This window comes from Megalops cyprinoides, chromosome 7 (genome assembly GCF_013368585.1).
Source record: "Megalops cyprinoides isolate fMegCyp1 chromosome 7, fMegCyp1.pri, whole genome shotgun sequence".
Lineage (NCBI taxonomy): Eukaryota > Metazoa > Chordata > Actinopteri > Elopiformes > Megalopidae > Megalops > Megalops cyprinoides.
In genome coordinates, this window is record NC_050589.1 from 12,650,798 (window position 1) to 12,671,900 (window position 21,103).

Sequence of the window (21,103 nt, forward strand, 5' to 3'; positions counted from 1 at the left end):
TGTAAAAGTGCCAAATCTCTGAAAGCAGTGTGACTGTGTGAGTGTCAGTATGCCTCTTGGATGTCCGGAATTAGAGGGCTAAGCATTGAATCCAAAATAATAATAATAATAATAATAATAATAATAAGCTGTCAGCAACATAATGGTACTACTAAATATCAAGCTGGTTTTATAGGAGGATTTTACATTTAACATCACTACAGTGACTAACGAAGCATGGATGAGGGCGTCTTCTAATTGATAACTATAATAATGCTAATAATAGTAATACATGATTTAGTTATTTTTAAATGTAAGCGATAATTGTGCCTAGGAGTTGAGCCGTTCTGGTGTTGATCGGTGGCTGTGGAGATGAGCGGTTGTTCAGAGAGAATCGCACCAACTGACCTCTGTCTTGATCATCCTCTGTGCCATGGCCGCTGGTGGCACTGCCCTCTGCCCTCCATCCTCTCTGAGGGCACTCTCATGCCAAACAACCTCAGCGTGTAGCTAAACACCTGCCAATCAGAGTGATGTCATTCTGGACTGCATTCTGATTCGTCTTTCACCGGTCACAACATTTCACTTTTATTTTAAATGTGTATGGACCGCCAATGTCATCCCAGTGCAGGGTGTTTTGTTTTGCGTATTCAGGCATTGCGAAGCTATGAATCTGAGGTGCTACTGCATTGGAGATGACTCCATTCAAGGAGTTTATTCATTTTGAGGTGTTGGTTTGGAGGCTTGTGATGGAAAAAAAAAAATTGTTGGCCTAGAAGTGGATTTTTGCTGCCATAAGCACTTGGGATGTCCATTGGTGGTGAGATGTTCAGTGAAAGAGAACCTGGGTCTGAACAGACATGACTGGGAGGAGCTCACTGTATTTCTTGTGTTTTACACTTAGCTCCAGAGCTAAATTTAATAACCTCAGTGTGGGAGCTTAAATACGCTTTAGCCCCACATGTGTGTGGAGTGACGTGGGTGATTGACACAAACCTTTGAAGAAAACCCTAGCTGCTATTAACTTCATGGTGTAAACCAGTAGAGCCACAGCCAAAGGCGATGTTCAGCCTCTTTGTTTGCAATAGGGCCATTCCACCTGAGACCAGCACAGCTGAGGGCCTACACCAATCATAAAGTTCATTCCCATCATGCAATAGGTCATATTTGTGCATTTCTCATGCACCCTTCTGAATAATTTACTGGAAAGTAGCCAGTCATGTGGTGTTTTAAGAGCATATTCAGGCTATAACAGTACACTAAGTAAATTTACAACAAGAAGAAGGCCTCAAATGAAGGGGCATTAAAGCATTAATGTGCCATCAGGACTGTGTCTTTGTGATGTAGATACGGACATTTAAATGGAGCCTGGGTCTGCAAAAAAATGCCAGATGACATCTACTAAAGTTACCAATTTTAACAATTATACTGTTTAAAAAATTGGAAGCTTTGCAGAGTGTATCTTAACAGGTAAACGCATTGTGCCAAAAAAGCCCACAAAGTGTGAGAGCACTGTGCCAGGTCTGATGCTGGTTTCAAGCAAAATGTCGCGGTACGAATACCTGATGCATCCTGTTGTTGTGGAACCGTGTTCCTGACATGTGCATCTGGTGAGAGATCCTTGGGTTTGCTTTGTGGTCCATCGTTCTGCCTTTACATATTCACTGTTAACATAAGTGACATGTGCCAAACTTTCTGGACGGTGTTAAAGCTGTAGGGAGAGGTGAAAAGAGACAGCTGCCAATGGAAACGGGTTCCTTTATTTTGAAAGCAAAGGGCATCTCTCCCTTCTGGGTTTTTGACTGATATTATAGACCTTTGCCGGACTGCTGAAGGTCTCTACCCTCGTAGTTGTCGTCATTCTCATTTCATGGTATTAATGATGTAGCATCTGAACATCTCTGATACCAGAATCTGCTGCTGATTTGGCATGTCCCAAAGTTACTCAGCAAACTCACAGAGTTCAGCCTTTGTCATAAACAGCTTTTCAAAGTGCCATGTGCCAACATTACAGGGTGCTGTCAACAGCATGTGCACAGTGTTAAATTACCCTGACTGGCTTCACATGTTCCCATTTTTGTTCATTAATTTTCACTGATGTTTATTTTCTGCAAAGGCGATGCGCAGTTAGAGGGTCCTGTCTGTGTGTCCCCGCATTTCCAGGGATTCGCCTGTAGCAACACGCTAAGGTGTCCCCTCTCTTCATTTCCGGTTGCAGTCTTCATCTGCATGCACTCCTGCCCCTGTGTTCAAACTGCAGATCCCCCAGCACTGCTGATCAAGTGTCATCTACACAACTGGAAGTTGTCACAGAGTTGTGTTAAAGCTGGCATTTAATTTTGGCCAAAGCCAGTTACTGCAGTGTGCTCTGATTAGGAGACTGAGAGAGAGGCACCTCTCATGCAGATGAACAGGGGAATTTCCACAACTCTCACTGGCTTTCTCTGAGAATGGAAAATGAATTCACGTACAGAAATGCCAGTTATGCTCATGAATATAGTTAATGATAACATTCCAACAGAAAAATCCTGACAGGTGGTGGGCAGACGGCCTATTTTAACTGTTTCTAGCTGAAGTGGGTAGAACTGTTTTGTCTTAAAAATTTGCACACAATCAGAGCGTCTTTGTGTGTTTATATTCCAGTGTGTGTGTGTATATACATAAATATATATGGGAAATGTTTTGATAGTGTGCTTCTCTTATACTCACAAAATTCAGAAAGGAAGATATTTTTCTCCATGTTAGTTGTGGGAAGGCAGAGATTGGTTGTGCCAAATGTTAGGACATCCCATTCATTTGAAAAGAACATTCCATGTTACACTTCACTGTGGATTTTGAAAATGCAAATATATATATTTTCATGGTGGCGCGTTGCTTGCTTGGCGCAAGCAACTTCCAGTTCCCTGCCAAATGCTTCTGTTAAACCAATTTGATTTGTCAGGCCAGATTAGTTCACTTTTTCTTGTCTCATGCGTATTATCCTGGTAACAAATATTCCCAACGATTTCCTTTTCTGTTTTTTAAGATTGTAGTTCTCCCCTGCCTCCTTGGTGCAGCACAAATCAAGCTTTCCGAGAATGTTACTTTTATAATTACAGCAACTTTTGAAGAAAAAGGCTTGTACAATACATATTTATGATATGTAATTTAGGAAATGACAGTTTAACTGACTCAAACATTATTTCAATGCCTTTTATTTTAATCCAAAACGGACTAAATTTCTTAAACTTTTTTCCCTGAGAGGGAATGTGGAAGTGCAGCATGGCTGCCCCTTTCCTGCCCTCTGCAGCCTCTCTCGGAAGAAGCAGAGTATATTTTACCTGGATGTGACATCACATTATTTGTATATTTTTTTTTAAGATTGGGGATATTTGTTACGTGTGCCAAAATTTGTTTTTATGACCAGCGTTTTACGTTAAACACTCGTCTCTCTGTATCTTCACACCTGGCTGCTCCTTCGGAAAGACTGCTTTGCTAGGTGAATACAGTTTACTACCCAGCAGCCCCTGTTTCTTTCTGCAGCATGCACTCAACTTCACCCGTCTGCCAGTGTAATGAAAAACAGCTTCAATATTCTTTTGTACAGAGCGCATGTTCTTGTTGGTACTAAAAGTGGTCCAGTAAGCTGTAAATATCTGCCTTGTGTATTTGTCCTGTCTTGTTTAGTCAGCGTGTCTATTTCTTGGTCATTGTGCTATTGTGAGAAAAGTAAGACTTCTTAAAGATAATGCAAATCTTTTGTCTCGTATTCCTTTGCGTGTCCACAATAGATCTGAGAAAACTCGGTGTTGTGCACCACAAGTTTTATTCATTTTAAAAAAATGATAAAAAAAAAATCTTTTGAATGTATATTAGGGGACATGTGGAGAAGATGATTGGACCAGCTTGGACCTCTCTCCAGAAAATGTAATATTCTGCTCTGAAAACACTCTTTAACAGTTGATTAGAAAGACTGCTGATTTCTTTAATTTATTCTTATTGAGTCAATAAAGATGACAGAATCCAGAACCTGTGTTTATGGCGTCAAGACTTTTTTTTGTTTTTTTTTTAATCTCAGCGTTCCACTCGGGGTTCTGAAAGAAGAGGTGAGTGACCTGCTCATTCAATGGCTGTGAGAGAAGAAAGGTGTTAAAGGGTGCGACCAGTCATTATGTAAAAAAAAAAAATCTAATAATAATAAGCTGTGAAGTGCATTTCATTACACTGACTCAAAGTGCTTTACAGTGCAAAGTGGCAGTAGAACAGTGTATCAATGATGGTACAAAACCTGAGATCCACAGAGATTTCCCCAAGTTTCCCCACATCATAGGGGTCTAACCTAACATCACAGTCAAACGGACTGTGCAAATCTCTCGATTTTGCAGTAAGTGTGTCTTTCAGATTGATTTTTTTTCCCCCCCTTGTTTAGGTCAGGTTTTGACAGGTGCAAATTGTCCTGAGCACATCTGCATCCATTTTCATTAGATTTCCCAATCTGCATTATAGAAGCAGGATTCCCTTCGATACTGAAAATAATCTGTACCATATTATTCATAAATACTGTTTACTAGAAAATAGGGAAATGTGACAGTTTGACATTTTTCTGGTAAAGGACAACAGATAAGCCCAGCATACAGGGACCAGGGTTGGGTAGGGTTGATCTAACTGGGCCTCCTGCTGATAATAAAGAACTAGTTTATATTAGTCAACTTCTTGCCCATACAATGTTGCCATAGGGCTGATTGAGGTCTACTGCACCAAGCACCTCCCTTTAAGACATCAGTTTGAGAACATCTTCATTAGGACATCTGTGTTACTTTTCCCCAGGAATTTGTCGGCTTTTTATTAAAATGAACATTTTATAAACGTAATCAACAGTGAGCTTAATTGCAAATGTCAAGGTGAAATACCACAAATACACCTTCAGCTCATCCAGTGATAGGCACTGTTGCAACAGCAAAGAACGTGTGACAACTAGAAACTGACTAGATAAAATTAGCTGTGGCCACATAGGCTTTACCAGTAAGGAAACCAGCAACACAGGTGCTGTAGCAGAGGCCCAGAACACCCACGGTCCTTGGTTAGACTGTGTGTCTATCAGTTCTTTGCAGCAGCTAATTTTTAGAAATGTGTGCAACTGCCATTCTAAAATGCTGTGTGTGCATGTTTAATTGTATAATTTAAAAAACAAAACTCATAGTATTACTTCCTTTTTCTCGGTTTCTCGCCCCATTCAAAAAAAGAACATATCAGTGTGAAATGTACTTGTTGCCGATGCCCACCCCTGTTTGCTGTTAACATAATTGAAACAGCTCCTTAATTACGTCCTTAAAAGGACTTAATTTTGTAATCAAATCCCCCCATGGGCTCCCTGTTCTGAGACTGAAGGATGTGCATGATAATGATGTACATGGTTCTGTGTTTTATTACAGAAAGGGAAGGTTCAGTGTTTTGTAAATTAAAGGCAAGAATCTGTGTTTTACTGAAGAAGGGAATGGTATTGCACTGTACTAAAGAATACACACTTTCAAATGACTTAAGAATCTTCTTTTCAGTTTCTTCACAGTGACAACAGCTGTCAAATTCAAACCCAGCTCCAACGTGCTTCGTTGGCACTTAATGTCTTTACTGCCTGTGTGAAGAAAGATTCTTTCCTCACTCTGCTGTCATTTTGAGCTCTCACTACAGGCGATCCCAGTGGTCTCAACAGTTTCGCTGTAACTGGTAGTTTTGCTAATAAATGAAAGCTTCCTGTTCCTTTAAGAGGCCGTCAATTCCTGCTGTCACAGTCTATTTGTGATCACTGTACACAGAGAAGCTGCTGTCTGTCAGCTCGATTCACTGAGCGAGTTCTTATTCGAGCTAGCATGCTCCTGTTTCATATCACTTTGATGCTTGGCCTCGTGGGTAAGTTTTTCCATGAATATATGTGTCTTTAGTAAAGGTTTCAAAACATATTTGTGCGTTTTTATCATCACATTATCAACTCTGCCTTTGTTAATAGGATGGTTGCTGTTACCAGTGAAGCAGTTATGATTAGTAAAATAAGTCACGTGTATCCTCCTAAATTAAGATTTCAGTTCACCTATTCATTTGGGAAAGCAGTCAAATATTAAATGTGTCTAAACAAGCTCAGCATATGAGGCAGTTTCATTTCATTTCATTTCATTCAACATGCCTAATAATGCAGTTTCTCAGGTGAAATTTATGAAGTTTATTAACTGAGTTGAAACTGAATACAAAATTCCAAATGAATACTCAGTATCTCACCGACTTGACTGACTGACCATCAAAAACTTGAAATCACAGGTTCAGGTTCAGGTTCAGGTTACTTTATTTGTACCCAGATGTAGATTTGGTTTGCAGTAAAGAGTCCTAATTCATGACACCTATTTGAACGCCGTCATCCTCCATGCATTATCATAAATGTGAAAAATCTTTGTTTGCACAAGCAATCAGTCAGACTTTTTTTTTCGTAACTGGTGTCCTTATCATGGGGATCTTTCCATTTGTCATTGTGGATGGTTATTGTTGAATCAGGGTGGTAAAAATTTAACTTCAGTTTTTTATTCACATACTCTTCCAGAACTACTGTCTGTAGTAGCATTAACCTGCAGCACAGCTTCAGTAATCAGCTGATGATGCTTTTAAAGAGGAGGAGAGTACCTGGATGTATGAATATTGCTTATTTTAGCACAGATATGTGTAGTAAAGGTCAGAAACAAAAAAGTGAGTTAATTAAAAAATATTTTTAAAATATTAATGTCAGCAACAAAATAACAGCGGCCTCACATATCCGCATTACTCATTTATCAACCTTATAATGTTCCATCATAAATTACATGCTTATTATCTTTAAGAATATGAGATATATGAAAAGGAAACATGTTGTGGAAATTATCAGAATTTTCCATACTCTTTCTGACCACGCATGTGTAATACTGGGGCCATTTTACATGTGATGCAACTGCTACACTATCAGATAAGACATTAAGTCTTAATGATCAGGAAGATTAACAAACACATCATTTTGCAAAACGTGCTTGGTGATAGTTCAGTTAAAGAAGTTAAATCACCTCCTCCATAATGAGTGTGTTCTTCAGTTCATACCAGGTAAAGGCACATTTCCACATGTTTGAGAGAAGCACAACAAATGTGTGCTGATCAGAGTATTCGAGTTACCATATTGTAATGTTCAACAACAGGCACAACTGTATTACAAACAGATTGCATGTGATTTGTTTTTTTTTTTGGATTCATCAGCTCCATTTGCCTACTGACTGCCACAGGTTCTGGTTCCACTGAGGGCTTTCTTTAAAGCGATGCATGCTCTCTAGCATTCTGCTGTTGTTGAAAGTTTTTCATCTGAAAGCTTCATTTGAACTGGCGGTACCACATTTCAGTGCTACGCAGTAATGCCAGTAATGGGGAAAAAGGCATGTGGCAGCTGGAATCAGTGCATCACAGGTGCAAAGAGAGGCAAGTGATTCTGTGTTAGGTGGAGCTGAGGTTGTGATTTTGTTAGGGTTGACCCTTTGGTTCATAGCATGCCTGCTTTGAGAAGCTGGAGACACAATCCTCTCTTTTAAGCCCTTATCACTATTATAGTTTGGACACGGATGAGATTAAACATCTTTTATTTTTGGCAGCCATTCTAAATCACAATTAGGCCCTTCTCAGCCACAGGTAGAGCCTCTCACAGAGTTGGGGCTGATTTCACACGCACACATAGCATTCATCTCCCAAACATTTGGTCTCTGAAAGTGGATGCTGGGGCCAGTGGGGAACTAAAGTCAGTCAGAATAATCTGAGCATGAGCTCCTTCTCGACATGGGGGATTTGCAGATGGATTCTGGGAAGGAAGTGCTGTGCAGCCACACCCCACACACTGGATGGAGAGCTGCTGTGCATTGAGCGCTTCTGCTAAGTCCATCCCAAATGCTAGTGTAGCTTTCAGTCACCCACACTTCCACTTTCTCTTTCTATTTCCCCTAAACAATTTTGTGTCCAAAAATATCTGTTAGAGGTTTTGCAAGTAATGTTTTTTTTACACTTTTCAATGCTTATGATAAAGGTAAAAGGACGTTTTAATTGCACATTGGCTGAAACTGCACCTTCCTACTGATCCCAAAATTTATCCCTGGCACCACAGCAGATGTAACGTGACTATTGTGCTGGCCCAATCAGAGTGACCCTTGCTGAACCTGGTTTTTTTGCCATGATTCCTCTGTTTCTTGGGTTATGGCAGGCCCATATGGGGAAAAAAAACATCAGCAATTTACTTACAATGAGCTCATTTCTCACAGGTGTGACACAATTCTGTGTGGCACATTTGCACTTTGGGAGATTTCATTTCAATACAGAGACAATGTTGTATATCTTCAGGGTGTGACAACTAAACAAACTTCTCACACCTCATTTCATGCATACATCCAAAGGCGATAGGTCATTACAGGGTATGGGCCCCAGGGGGGTGGCATCTGCTGGAGTAATAGGGTCTCAGAAACACAAACCATGACAGCTGTGGAGGAGCTCCACCTGTCCCCTTGACAAAATGGCTTTCAAATTCCTTTACAGACAAATGGGACATAGACACTTCTCCAAAATTCAGCATTTACAGACTATGTCGGTCTGCTGAGCAGTCGTTAGAGAATACTGCTTTGACAAGCAAATTTTTTCACTGCCTTCTCTGTTCCTTCCTGCCCACTATAATGTTGCTCTTTATTTTCTTGTGAGAGAGGAAGGAACAGTGTGTGAGTGTCATGTCATGGTGGGATTCTCCTTTTCTCCATCAGGTGTGTGCCAATGTTATTACGCCCAGACGCTGACGTGCCCCCACGAGGACCAGCAGCGGGGTCTTCACCGAATATGGTGCAAGCAGAACTCCACGCTGTGCTGCCACGGCTTCGCCTTCTCAAACGGGACGCGGTGGCTGGAGAGTGAGGGGGTTCGGGTTCACTACGACAGCAGCTCCTTCACCATCACCGTCCTGCAACTCAGCCAGGGACCTGGAGTCTACTGGTGCGGCCTGCTGGACCACGACCAAACCATCATCAAACTAGCGGAGGCATACTTCCATGACCGTGAGTCACCATGAAAGCATCATTGTAATGCAAAGGTTTCTGCATATCATCGCAAAGTAGTTATGTTGTAATTTTTTTTCTGTATTTGTACTAGCAGCGTCCATTTCCTGCAGTTTAGAGAACAGACTGTAACAGTGAGCAGTACGGCACAGTCCGGTATGCTCGCCACGTCTGTAAGCTGTGGTGGAAAAAGGGAAGTTAAAGATTGCATTCTGAGAGCAGTTATCATGCTGGCCTCTCGTAGCCCTCCTCCCTGTCTCATACACCCAGTCAGAGCTGATGCCCTCCAATGCCGGTGTTGTGCAGTGCTACACCATGACTATACTTCACAGTAATTGAGACCACCTGCCTGTTTTTGTGAAAACTAGGTTTACTGTGGTAAAAATTGTTGCAGGGTAGGGACTGGACATCAGTCTAAGGAGATTGTGCTCAGCAGAAAGTGAGCTGAGCAGAACCGGGAAGAATGCCCCTTAGAACAGGAGAAGAAAAACTTTGTAAATGGAAAAGAGAATCTTTTAAAACACTGTGAGAATGATCTCAGTCACAGGGGACAGGACAGCCTTAAGAACATTAAAGAAAGGCATGTAGGACATGTTCCTATCAGATCCCTCCTGCCAGGCTCAAGAGAGAAGGCCTCTATTAAAAGCTCGCAGAATGGAGGGATGAGCACGTGGTGTCTCTGTGTCTTCACAGCGACCCCGGCCTACATCTGGAGCATCTTTCGCTGGATCCTGATGCCCCTCCTCCCTCTGTCGGTCATCTCCATGCACTTCTACACCAAACGTGAGTGCATCCCATTCCCCTGTCCACGCCCATAGGCCTATATTTACCCAAACCTGGTCTACATCCTCAGGCCTGCAAATCTGTTGTACCAACCTGAGTGACCCTCACAACACCCTACAATCTATTTTTTTTTTAACTTTTGACTTATATCTGACTGATATCAAACTATTATTTTAGTTCAATGCCCTTAGAGGTTACATTGTCCTGAAATGAAAGCAAGAGCATGCATATCTGTTTTGGGGCAAGAATATTACAACTATGGCCTGGCCCTGTGTGTTTGCAAGCAATTACAACACTTTGTTATATCTGATTTAAAGCAGTAAACCACTCGCTGTCTCTTCACTTCTTCACATGTTCTATACTGAATGCAATTTCTTATGAAAGCTAACATTTTTTGTAATCATACTGCTGTTTTATTTGCTATATGAAGAACTTATATATGAAAAACCACTAAGCTTTATGTAATTTGTGAAATTAACACAAATTACTGCTCAAATCATCTTCTGTATTTAAATCAGTTCGTAAAATATTTTTATAATTTACACACATCTATATGATAAACATCGCATATGTCTATAACTGAATGTTGTATCTTCCCTGCAAATGTATTGCTAATCACTGAATATTTTCTTCCCAAATAACAGGAAAAGTCCATAAAGATAAGGCAAGTTTAATTTTATTTAGCATTTTAAAAATTATGCATCGCAAGTTAATACAAATAAAAACAGTTGCTATGTTTCAGAAACATGAATGTCAGCATTTTTAAGGCACTTTTATCCAACATTTGAAACATTATAAAAATTAAGGAAAAAAAAGTGATGCAGTAATTACTTTTTTCAAACATCTATAACAAGTATCTGCTCATTGTCAATTTTGCAATGAAACATACAACATTCTTTTTGGCATTTATGATGTCTCCCATGAAATTTTACCAGGTACAGCCTTCTGTTCAAAAATGGAATTGGTAGCTTCAGCAGATTGGGATATTTCACAATGAAAAGTTTGGACACGAAAGACTCTGTCTTTGTATTGCACCCCAGGAAGAAATCTTAGCTGACGGAGGGAGTGGTTTACTTTGTGGTGAGAGATTGCAGCTCTGTAGAACAGATGAAATGATATATCTCCTATTTACTTCATATTGAACCCAAACACCTGCTACTGTGGTCTGCAGCTTTTTTTGCTACAGAAATAATCTAACATACAGGCATTAAGGATCTCATGCTGGTTGCATGCTTGCTGGTGTACATCTCTTTAGTCGCAGTCTATCGGAGTAGCATGCGTTTGTTTCAGTCCACTCAACAGGTCTTACTCAGACTTTACTTCAACTTTACTTCACCTAAAACATTTTAGCTTTGCACTGCAGATGGCTAACCACACATGAGTAATAAACCATTCTGCTTCCTGCTGCCGCCGCTGGTAGGACACAATCATATGACTGGGTGTTTTTTTTTTTCAGGTTGGAGAGGACTTATATGAAGACATCCATATGCAATCTCTGGCGCACAGAGAGGGAGACGTCCAGCATCATGACAATGCAATGGACCGGCAGTGACCGGCGAGACCATGCAGTTGCTTGTCTTCTCACATGTGCTGTGTGAGTGAAGACAAAGCTCGCTTCCCCCAGGCTTACAACCATTGCCCATAAAATAAGAAGAGGACTGAATTCCCGGTTACATACAGGAATTCAAAGCAATGTAATGCAATGTAAGGGAAGTTCTATGATTTTGCACGTATTTACGTGGAGGGGGAGAAAAGATGTTAGTGTTAAAGATTGTAAGTATTTAAAACTGGATTGCAATGGATACATGATGCAAGCTTCTATTATGAATAAAAATAATTTCATCTGCCAAGACGCAAATAAGACTATCCAATTATGTGTTTGTAAAAACTATTAAATATATATAATAAATAATTGTTAGTATGAATTATTGAAATAGATTTTTTGTTCTGAAATTTCATGAATTCCACAGAAACAATGCTTTTTTTACTAGCATGAATTTAGCTGTTGTATTTGCATATCTCTTCCAGCAGAGGGCACTAAAGTCTAACGCATTGTTGAACATAAAGGCCCCGATTTAGCACACTGCATTTCCATAATACCGTGCAGATATTGTCATTTCAACTGACCAACACATTCTTTATTGTGCTGGGTATTAATTCACCAAAGTTAAAATGAAAAACTTTATCTTAAAGCGTTTATTCTGCACAAGCTGATTTCATTTTAAGGCAGCAAAAACAGGTGGAACCAACTGGTAGCAGTGAGACGAGCCTAATTGTGCAATTGGCGATTTCGAAACACTGTTGCATAAAGGGGAAAAACGTGAAAAATGAAATGTATGTGCTTTTTCTCACTCCAACAAAACTAAAACCCCCTTTCCTCCTTCATGTTTCCGCTGATCGTCCTTTCTCTGCAGGCTGTGGTTGATTTCTGTGTTTTTAACAGGATGAGGGCCGTCTTATTTTGTTGATGTCATTTCCTTGTTTTGGTGTTTGAAGTGAACTGAAATTATCTGATGTTCTCGAAATGAACTGAAAGAGGAAGTGAATCACCATGCAACGATGCAGATAGTGATAGGAAGGCATGTGGCCTACCTGTGGCTTGCTGTTTCTGTGTGGTCAGGCAGCCGTAATTTTAAACTAGCTAAACAAATGGGTATTCCACAACAAAACTGGATTTAAACAAGTTGTAGATTTTAATTTGAGGCATGGATGTTGTATGATGTCATAAATTATAATTCAAGTCTGTATATTGGGAATGTTACCTTGCATAAAACCTGTTATAAAAAGATTTTTTTTTCATTTCATATTAAAAATGCAGAGAGGCATTAAAAGCAGAACAGCTGATTATGGCTCCAGTGTTTTCCCAGAAATACACATTCACAAATTATTCATAAAAATGAGTTTAATCACTTCTAAAAAAAAGTAATTGAACAAAGCTCAAAACCTCCATCTTGGCCATTTCCTTATTCGTACCACAGCATATTGAATGTGGTAGTATGGTTTCAGATGCGCAAATGCAGATGTGATGGTGGTGATTCCCATGTGTTTTGCCTCTGTGACTAAAAAAAGCACCACCCATTTCAAATGACATGTAGAGGTGTAGGGACATACAACCAATCCTCTAGTTCTCAAAGTGTGTGTCTTTCTAGCAGGACACACAGTTATAGCATGAAGGCCACTATAACTTTTTTTAACAGGTTTTTGTTTTATTGAAACACAATTGATAACTGATAATTTATAACAGTTCAATGCACTGAACCAATTATGACATTATGGCACAGTACATTAAATTTGTTTTTCATCTTGTTCTGAAAACTGAATGATTTTCAAAACTCTCTACTACAGCAAACTGCTTCTATTTTTACATGTAATAGATACTGCAAACAGTAACAGAGTGATCGAGCATCAATCTGACAAAATATAAGCACACAACAGTTGTACAAACTTATTGTGTTCCTTTGTGCATAATAATGCTTATAAAAATTATCTTTCAAAGTTTACCAACATGACGTAAATGTACAGACAGAACAAAATATTTGTTAGAACATCGCAACAACAGCTTACCTGAACATTAACTTATAACTGATATGATGATCTGTGAGAACAATGTTACAGAATATCATTTCAATTTATGATTGTATTGAACATGTCTATGTATATTAATCAACGGGATGTCAGAAGCAATCATGTAGAAATGTTTAAAAAAAAATCTAAAAAAGCAGTAACAAAATGAAAGTGCTGAGTTTTCTGGATTACATCCCCCCCTCAAAAAACCCCCAAAATCCCCATTCTTCTGCTATAACTGTAAATAATATTGTATGCTCATTTCCCTGAAAAAAAACCACTAATGAACTACAAGTGGAATTTAATCTACAAAATATGCCATAATTACCTATGTGATAATAATAATATTTCAATGATAAAATGAACCATGACTAAAATCTGGCCTTATAGCAGAGCTGGAGGATTTAGGCATACTTTATACATTTTCTTTCTGGAAACTCTCAGCTCCATTACTACTTTGCCAGTTAGGATGCCCATTGACTGGAATGATAAAGTGGGCATAATAATTGTTTTGTGAGATAACAGGGCCGGTTGCTGCTGGAGAGCAGAGTGGTCACTGGAGAAACCCCAGCTCAGGTGGATCTGTCTTTGGATGGGTGATGGAACGCAGGGAAGAGGGCCAGACTTTTGTTACTTGTACCCCAGTCCAGATCGACTGATATGGCAGAAGAGGGTCATGGCAAAACACATGCCCAGGACCTGAAGGATCAGATAAGAGAGAATGAATATGAAAGCTGACCGTGACCCTGTTCACCCACAGGTGGCAGTCATCACTTAAAAAGCTTCACATCAAGCCTTAGAGAGAGACAGATATCTGATGAGCACTGCGCCTGCTTCCCTATCAATTAGCTCATCAATACAAGTTGATTTGAACAGAAAATCTTCTATAAGAATCTCCATACTGTTGGTAATACTTGATGAGTTCTTCCCAATAGGAAAATGATATCTAATGGAATGCTGTTTTTGACTACTATACTCATGTTAGCATGTTTATTACCAGAAAACTGGTAGGGCAATTTTATGTCATGCTGGACAGGAAAGTGAATTTGGAACCAGATGATTGCATAATCGTATCCTTGCTAGGGAGCTGTACCCTTCAGCGAGATATCAGACTAGAATAGCTTTAGGAGATATCAGGCTAATGTCAGGCTTTACTAATGGACAGCACTGCACTGGTCCAAATTTAAGGCAGATTTTTTTAACCAAAATTATATTTTTAAAAAATATACCTCGCCCCATATATTTGCGTCTATATTTTCATAACACCATCGCTAACAGGCAAAAAATGGTCCTGTTGACCAAAATTATGCTAATGTTCAGGTCAGGTGTGTCCTCAGCAGGTACAGTCCAAGGTGGAGACTTAGAGCCAACTCAACAAGCCTACTATTCTCAGACAGACCTGAAAGCACAAACTAAACTCATACAATGACAGCTTACAAAGACCGCCATTTCTGGTATCACCGTTTTGATGGTGGATTGTCGCCCAACTGTAGTTTGATTGCGTGAAAGAGCGACCATTAACACAAAATGAACCAAACTGTAATTACACTTCAGACTCTTTTGATTTGAACTATACATCAATCTTTTAAAACAAACGCGCAGCCACCGTTTTGCTGTAAGCAGTTAAGCCACTGTTAAAAGGCCAGAGACTTCAAAGTGCAAGGTACCTCAATAACACACAGGCCAATCACGCCAAGCCCCGTGCTCAGGAGATTCTCCTCAAACCATGTCTTCACCTTGTTGTAACAGCCCTGAGAGGGAAGCGTGAGAGTCAGAGAAGAGCAGCACTGTTATTCCAGAGGAGACACAGACCCCACAGTGATGCAGATGTGACAGTGTAACTTCTGAAGGGAGCATAAAGAATGACATGACAAAGAAAATACTGCAAATGGTGCAATATGACTGTTAGAAAAAAAAAATTGTTGCCATTTCACAGAGTGGTGAATATAGGATATATTATAACCCTCTGTATACAGTATAAAGGTTTGTAAATGTGCAAATCTGGATGTATCACTTTCTTCTGCTTCTGCGCCTGTGACTTTTTTATGGGTACTAGAGAAAACTTGCTCCAAACTATCACAGCAGTCAGGAAGTAGCAAGGGAATGCCACCGTGATGCTGCAAACAGGAACACCGCCAACCCAGGCTGCCTGGCGTTCAGCGGGGAGCAACACTAGAATATCACTCCTGCAGCCTCCATACAGTGGGCTCAGACACGCACGTCTCCTGACTGACCGTGACCAGGGCAGTCACACACCCCACCGCTCCGCAACCTCCCTACATCTGATTACGGCATCTCCCTGCACGGTGTGCTACAGCGGCACCTGGACCTAACCCTGGCCACATCATCTCCACTGTAAAGGCATCAGACCGCGCGCATGTCAGCCTGGAGCTGAATCACCTGCAGGGGGCAGTGTGTTCTGCCCTGAGCATTACCCGGCCAAGCACACGTTGGCGCGATGCTACGTTCAGAGGCTGGTGGCTACACCTGGCTGCGGATCAGCCTGCTCTGGCATGTGAGTGGCGCGTGGTGCTAAAGGGGGGCATTTCTACACAGGTTCACTCTCTCTCCGTCATGTCACTGAGACCATACCTCTGGCCAGTATTTCGGAGGTGTGCAGGTTTCTGTCACACAGCACGACGTCGGCACACTGCTGTTCCAGTCAGACACATTGGTGACACCGCAGCACTGGAACTGGAAGGAAGGGGAGATGGATGAGAGACATACCAGGTCTTCCATGTGCGGTTTGAACAACGTGTAATGAGTGTGTGTCTTTCAAAGTTAACCATCATGTGGATGTATTTTGGAGTCAAAACTGGTGTGAAACTGTTTGGCACAAGAGATTCTCCACTTAAAACCAGGCTACCGGTCACATACAAGTGCTCACCATGTTCTGAGGTATTTGCCGTGCTCTGAAATATTTACCGTAATCTGAACTCTGTCCCAGTCATCTTTGATTGTGCTGTTCCCGTGTTTGCGTGACTCCTTGGATTCTTTGAGACTGTTCATTAGGTCCTTCTTGAAAAATGTGTCAATCTGTTTCCAGAACACAGACATCACATCAATCATTCCTCTCTCTTCCCCACTCACCCCTCTTTCTCCCTCATTCCACTCCCTGTCCCTCCTTCTACGCCTCAATACATTACCCCACACATAATCCAATTCTTAATCATCTCTCTCTTCAGCCCCATTTATACTGTAGCAAAAGTTGACTTTCTCACAGCTTTTCCCCAGAGCTGTCTTCAGCTCAGTGTGAAAGGTGTCCACGTGCAGTCTAGCTGGCTTTTTGAGGTCAGCCTTCATGCTGTCACTGTGGTATCTTACAGCTGGCTCTGTACTGCTGATTGCGCAGTGTGAATGGAGCTGTCGAATCGCCACTGTTTGTGTGACGTGTTCACTGGTGCATCACACCATGTATCTATACTGTTGCCAGCTATATCAGTCACTGACATTTCTCAGAATCCTCTCTCCCACCCCTGAGCCTTAAATCCCGCTTTCCATTTTCCTCTCTGGCCCTACCCAGAATTTTTTCTACCACTATCTGGATCCTTTTCCACCAGAATCCTGTCTCCCACCACTGAGTCCTCTCTTCAGCTCCTGAGTCCTCTCTCCTGCTGTCTATTTTTCCTCGAGTCCTCTCACCTCGCTCTCGAACATCAGCATCGCGCAGGCCATGCCCAACTCCGCCACCATCAGGATGAACAGCAGGACGAAGAACTGCAATGACCCAACATGTGAGAATTCCAGCAGTGATTCCAGTGCAGCCTAGCTACAGCTCAGCACTGAGACGAAGCACAGTTAAATTCAAAAATGCGCTAATGAGTCAGTGTGAGAGGGGAATTACTCAGAGTGTGAATGCGAACTGTTTCCCTGTCTGAATATGGACATTCTGACCAGATAGTCCGCACTGTGTGGTTCACATTGAAAGGTGTGTTTCTCACATTGTCCAAGCTGCGAGTGTTCTGAATTACTCGGTTCCCATGAACACAGCTGAAGGGACATGGTCTAAAGCAGAACACCCACAGACAGCATTGCAGGCAGTGCAGACAAGACTGGAATCTCCTGTAACCAATGGCAACCCCCCCAGATGAGTAATTATGGAGGACAGAAGAACACAGGTCAGATCTGGTCAGAATATCTGTGACGTCTGTTTTAGTTGCGACAGTACAGAGGAGAGGGGAAAACCCACGGATACAAGCAGGCATCGGTTCTCTTTTAGGGCTCCCAGGAACCCTAGAAAGGAGATGCAGGTGACAATGGTGCCTATGATGATCAGTGTGTTGGCGATGTTCAAGGAGGCTAGGGTGGGAATCAGGGAGGAGAACTTGGAGTTCATCATCAGGTAAACGCCCAACCCAAGGGTGGTGGCCCCAAACAGCTGCCGTGGGAAACAGAGGGACACTTACTCAATAATGTGTCATCACTTCCTGTCCTGTCCACACCTTTGTAACTTAACTGAAATAATTCTCAGTAACTATGTTTACAAGCACTTATTATTGTAGGTAATGGTCCTTTCCCTAGTTACAGTCATATCACAAATAAGCTGTTTACAGGCACCATGAAATACGACCATGGCTAATATTCTTGTACACACGGTAATCAGAGCACTCTGAGTAGTACCTGTCATGGACAGGTGCGCGTTTTGCTGCTTACTGTCCTATTATAGAAGAACAGCTTGGAAGGTGCTCACTTTTGCATTATCTTGTGCTGTGTTCTAAGCAATGTTGATAAAGAAGTTATTGCAATCAATTCAATTCAATTCAAATCAACTGTCTCCTCATCACTCCAGAAATTTCATCTTTTACTGTTACCCTTGACTTCTAGCTTATGAGTGAATTATGACCCAAGATTCCGTTGAAAACACTGAACATGCGCAGATGTAAACGCATATTTGGAATTCAATATTCCATTTAATAGAGCAATATCACACATGTCCTTTTGAGTTTCCCAGCAGTGGAATACTTGAATATTTGGGTAAGAGTGAATAACAAAATATTAATGCACACTTGAACGTAGTCATTGAAGTACCTTGCCTTTCTCCTTATGTTAATGAGACCCACTGAATCTTGCAGCATATGTCTATATTACACCTCAACATGACATTTTGCTAAATATAAGACTATTTCTCATGTGACAATATGGTCTTTATTTTTGGTTTGGTCTCCTGTGACTCCCCTGTGAAACACAAGTACACTTCTATGGAATGAAGAATGCATGTCTGACTGATTTCCTCTCCTTATTGTGATAACGGAGCTCACACAGTGCAATTAACACCCAAGTGACCTACCCAGCAAATGAAGTTTACCACACACATGGTGTACTTCAGACAGTTGAGACAGCTCTGAGACATCTCCTCTGTGTTCACCTCTGCAAAACATGGTCATTAAACACAGCTTGAGAAGGCATGAGAAGGCCCATGGTGTAACACCTCCATGCACACAAAGTGGAATTCATGAGTTTGAGTATGACAGCATGAGAGTGTGAGACAGGGTATGCGAGTGTAGTTTCCACTGTCTTTTTTAAAAGGAAACAAATACAGAAGCAAACTTCCCTTTACAGTTTCTGTTGCACAGCCATTTTCTGCTTTCATGTGTTTAACAACCAACGGGTGATGAAGCAGCAAAAACAGTTCTTTAACGGATTAATCAGTAATGAGTCCCGCAGGCACTGTCTGTGTTCACAATAAAAAAGCTGTAAGTACATGAGGAAAATCTTGCTAGGGTGGTGTAAATGTCTTGCTCAATATCCAAAAATAAATATCACCAGAAGCTGAGTGTCAGTGTGTTAAAGGCTCTGTGTTTCCTTCCATAAGTGGAAAGAGGGGCGGGGCTCCTGAGTAGCTCAGTCAGAGATGTGTTCTCTTTCAGTGCATGCTGAGCCCTACAGCCTGGGCCTGGAAACCAATGTGGTGTTGATAGGACAATTTCCCTGAATTACTGTCAGTTCCGCATCTGAATTCACCTGACATCTGGGAAAAGGCCAATCAGAACCTCTTCACTTTCACAGCGGTGGTGAGGCAAGAGGAATGCCACTTTCCAATTCACTCACTAGCAGCCAATAGCTCTTTTTTGCACTACAAGTGACACAGTGCACCGCGATGAAGTGGAATCTTATGGGTGGATAGACGCTACATCGCTGACATCCGAGCAACTTGCAGGTGCCTGAAGAATTGCAGGGTGCCTGAGAATGGTGAGAAGAGGAATCCCTGGCCAGCTGTCCAGCCTCTCTCCTGTGAGATGCTGGTCATTGCTGGCAAGTGACAGGGCTGGTTTCCAGCCCAGACTGTCAGGCTGAGTCTGTGCTCAAAGTTAACGCCTTGCCATCTCAGCCGCTTGGGACTATTCGGAAACAGCTCTTTTTCTCAGCAGCCAATCAAACTCCAGGTAACTTGTTCTCAGAACACGGAGTGGTCACCAGTTCTGGGAATAATCTGCCTCCGACTTCACCTTATTTGTTAGGTGGCAAAAACGCTAAGGTAAAAATGGCAGCTGGGTTGTGCTTAAAATGCAAGTGTACCCCAGATATGCACAACCACTACCACAACAGTATGGCTACCACCCAAACACGGCCATGTCAGCGGTAATTTCTGATGACCATGCTGACGTCAAAGTACAAAAAAATAGCTACTGATAAGCACTGTGTTTCTGCAGGGTCTTAGTGCCCCAGTAGAGGCCAGAAAATTCAAGCAATTACCAAATCATAATCACACATTGTGTGACTGTGAAACGTGATGTAACTGTTTGCACTTTGATGGGGCAGAAGCTCATACAGCTTTGGCTTGGTGAAAAGAGCCCCTGATTATTATGATGTCATCCGGGCCCTGCCAGACGTGATTGGGTTTTTTTTGCCAGCAACTTTTCCTTCCTCTTATAGCATGAAACTGTATTTCGCTGCCATTTAGACCAAAAAAAAAAAAAAAGTCAGTCCCTTCATACATAAATTAACTACAACATGGGTCAAAAAAAGAGCCCCAATAATTACTGTTAAAAAAAATCTCACGACTATGTGCTAATATTACCAGTCTTGATTTTGAACTATTTTCATATGAGAAAATATTAACTCTTTCATGCTGAAACTGTCATTGTACAGTCTATACTATTAAATGTGAAATAGTAATACAAGGTAGGCGACACAGTGCAATGTTTCCTGTTTCTCTTGTGGTTCTGGGCCTTGTTCCGTTCAAAATACAAAAGAATCACTTTCCGTCTCCTTGTGCGTTTCTAGTGGAACACTAAACGTGACACTCAAACACAAGAACAAAATTCTGTAGAAGCTGCTCATCCACATGCATATTTGATGGGAAAGAGTACGTTCACCTTACAAAGAATATCGAAGGAGAGGCCTATTGCGAAAAGAATGGCAGACACAGACAAAGAGCGACAACTAGCATTAGCAGCACTGGCAGTTCTAAATTCACAACAAAATGCGCCAGTGATTAGCCATCAGTTACAGTAACGTAAACTTACCTGGTCAGATAAAACACTTTCCTGTTTTGTTTAAACAGCGACCCAAGTTGTCAAAAATCTTTTTTTTTCTTTTCTTCAGAATCTTTTTTGTTCTTTAGTTCTTTAGTCTCAGAGTAGTGATGGTGAAAGACCCAATGTGTTGACGTGCGCTGTCGGCGGTACTTCCCTTGTGTGACAGGTCGCAGTGCACTTGTAAGTGTTAACTGTGCAGGAGTGGGGTGGAGTTTATTCATAGATGTTGAGGTTTTC

General features: G+C 41.3%; 2 protein-coding genes across 3 annotated transcripts; one reads left to right on the forward strand and one right to left on the reverse strand.

Annotated features, from left to right (window-relative positions):
* The first annotated feature begins 5,775 nt into the window (after positions 1-5,775).
* Positions 5,776-11,669, forward strand: si:ch211-102c2.4 (uncharacterized protein LOC568178 homolog). Of its 2 annotated transcripts, XM_036534323.1 has the most exons (5): positions 5,776-5,865; positions 8,754-9,041; positions 9,735-9,824; positions 10,469-10,488; positions 11,281-11,669. In XM_036534323.1, the coding sequence occupies exons 1-5, from the start codon at positions 5,826-5,828 to the stop codon at positions 11,374-11,376; spliced, it is 534 nt and encodes a 177-aa protein (XP_036390216.1). In that variant the 5' UTR covers positions 5,776-5,825; the 3' UTR covers positions 11,377-11,669. The 2 variants fall into 2 exon arrangements, with proteins under 2 accessions (XP_036390216.1, XP_036390217.1); XM_036534324.1 differs by lacking the exon at positions 10,469-10,488 and having other exon boundaries at positions 11,281-11,373.
* Positions 11,670-13,565: 1,896 nt separating this feature from the next.
* LOC118780878 (leukocyte surface antigen CD53-like) lies at positions 13,566-20,893 on the reverse strand. Its single transcript, XM_036533627.1, has 8 exons — positions 20,855-20,893; positions 18,676-18,755; positions 17,578-17,766; positions 17,031-17,105; positions 16,314-16,424; positions 15,981-16,082; positions 15,056-15,139; positions 13,566-14,087 (listed from the first exon to the last, which is right to left on the reverse strand). The coding sequence occupies exons 2-8, from the start codon at positions 18,736-18,738 to the stop codon at positions 14,019-14,021; spliced, it is 693 nt and encodes a 230-aa protein (XP_036389520.1). The 5' UTR covers positions 18,739-18,755; positions 20,855-20,893; the 3' UTR covers positions 13,566-14,018.
* Positions 20,894-21,103: the final 210 nt, after the last annotated feature.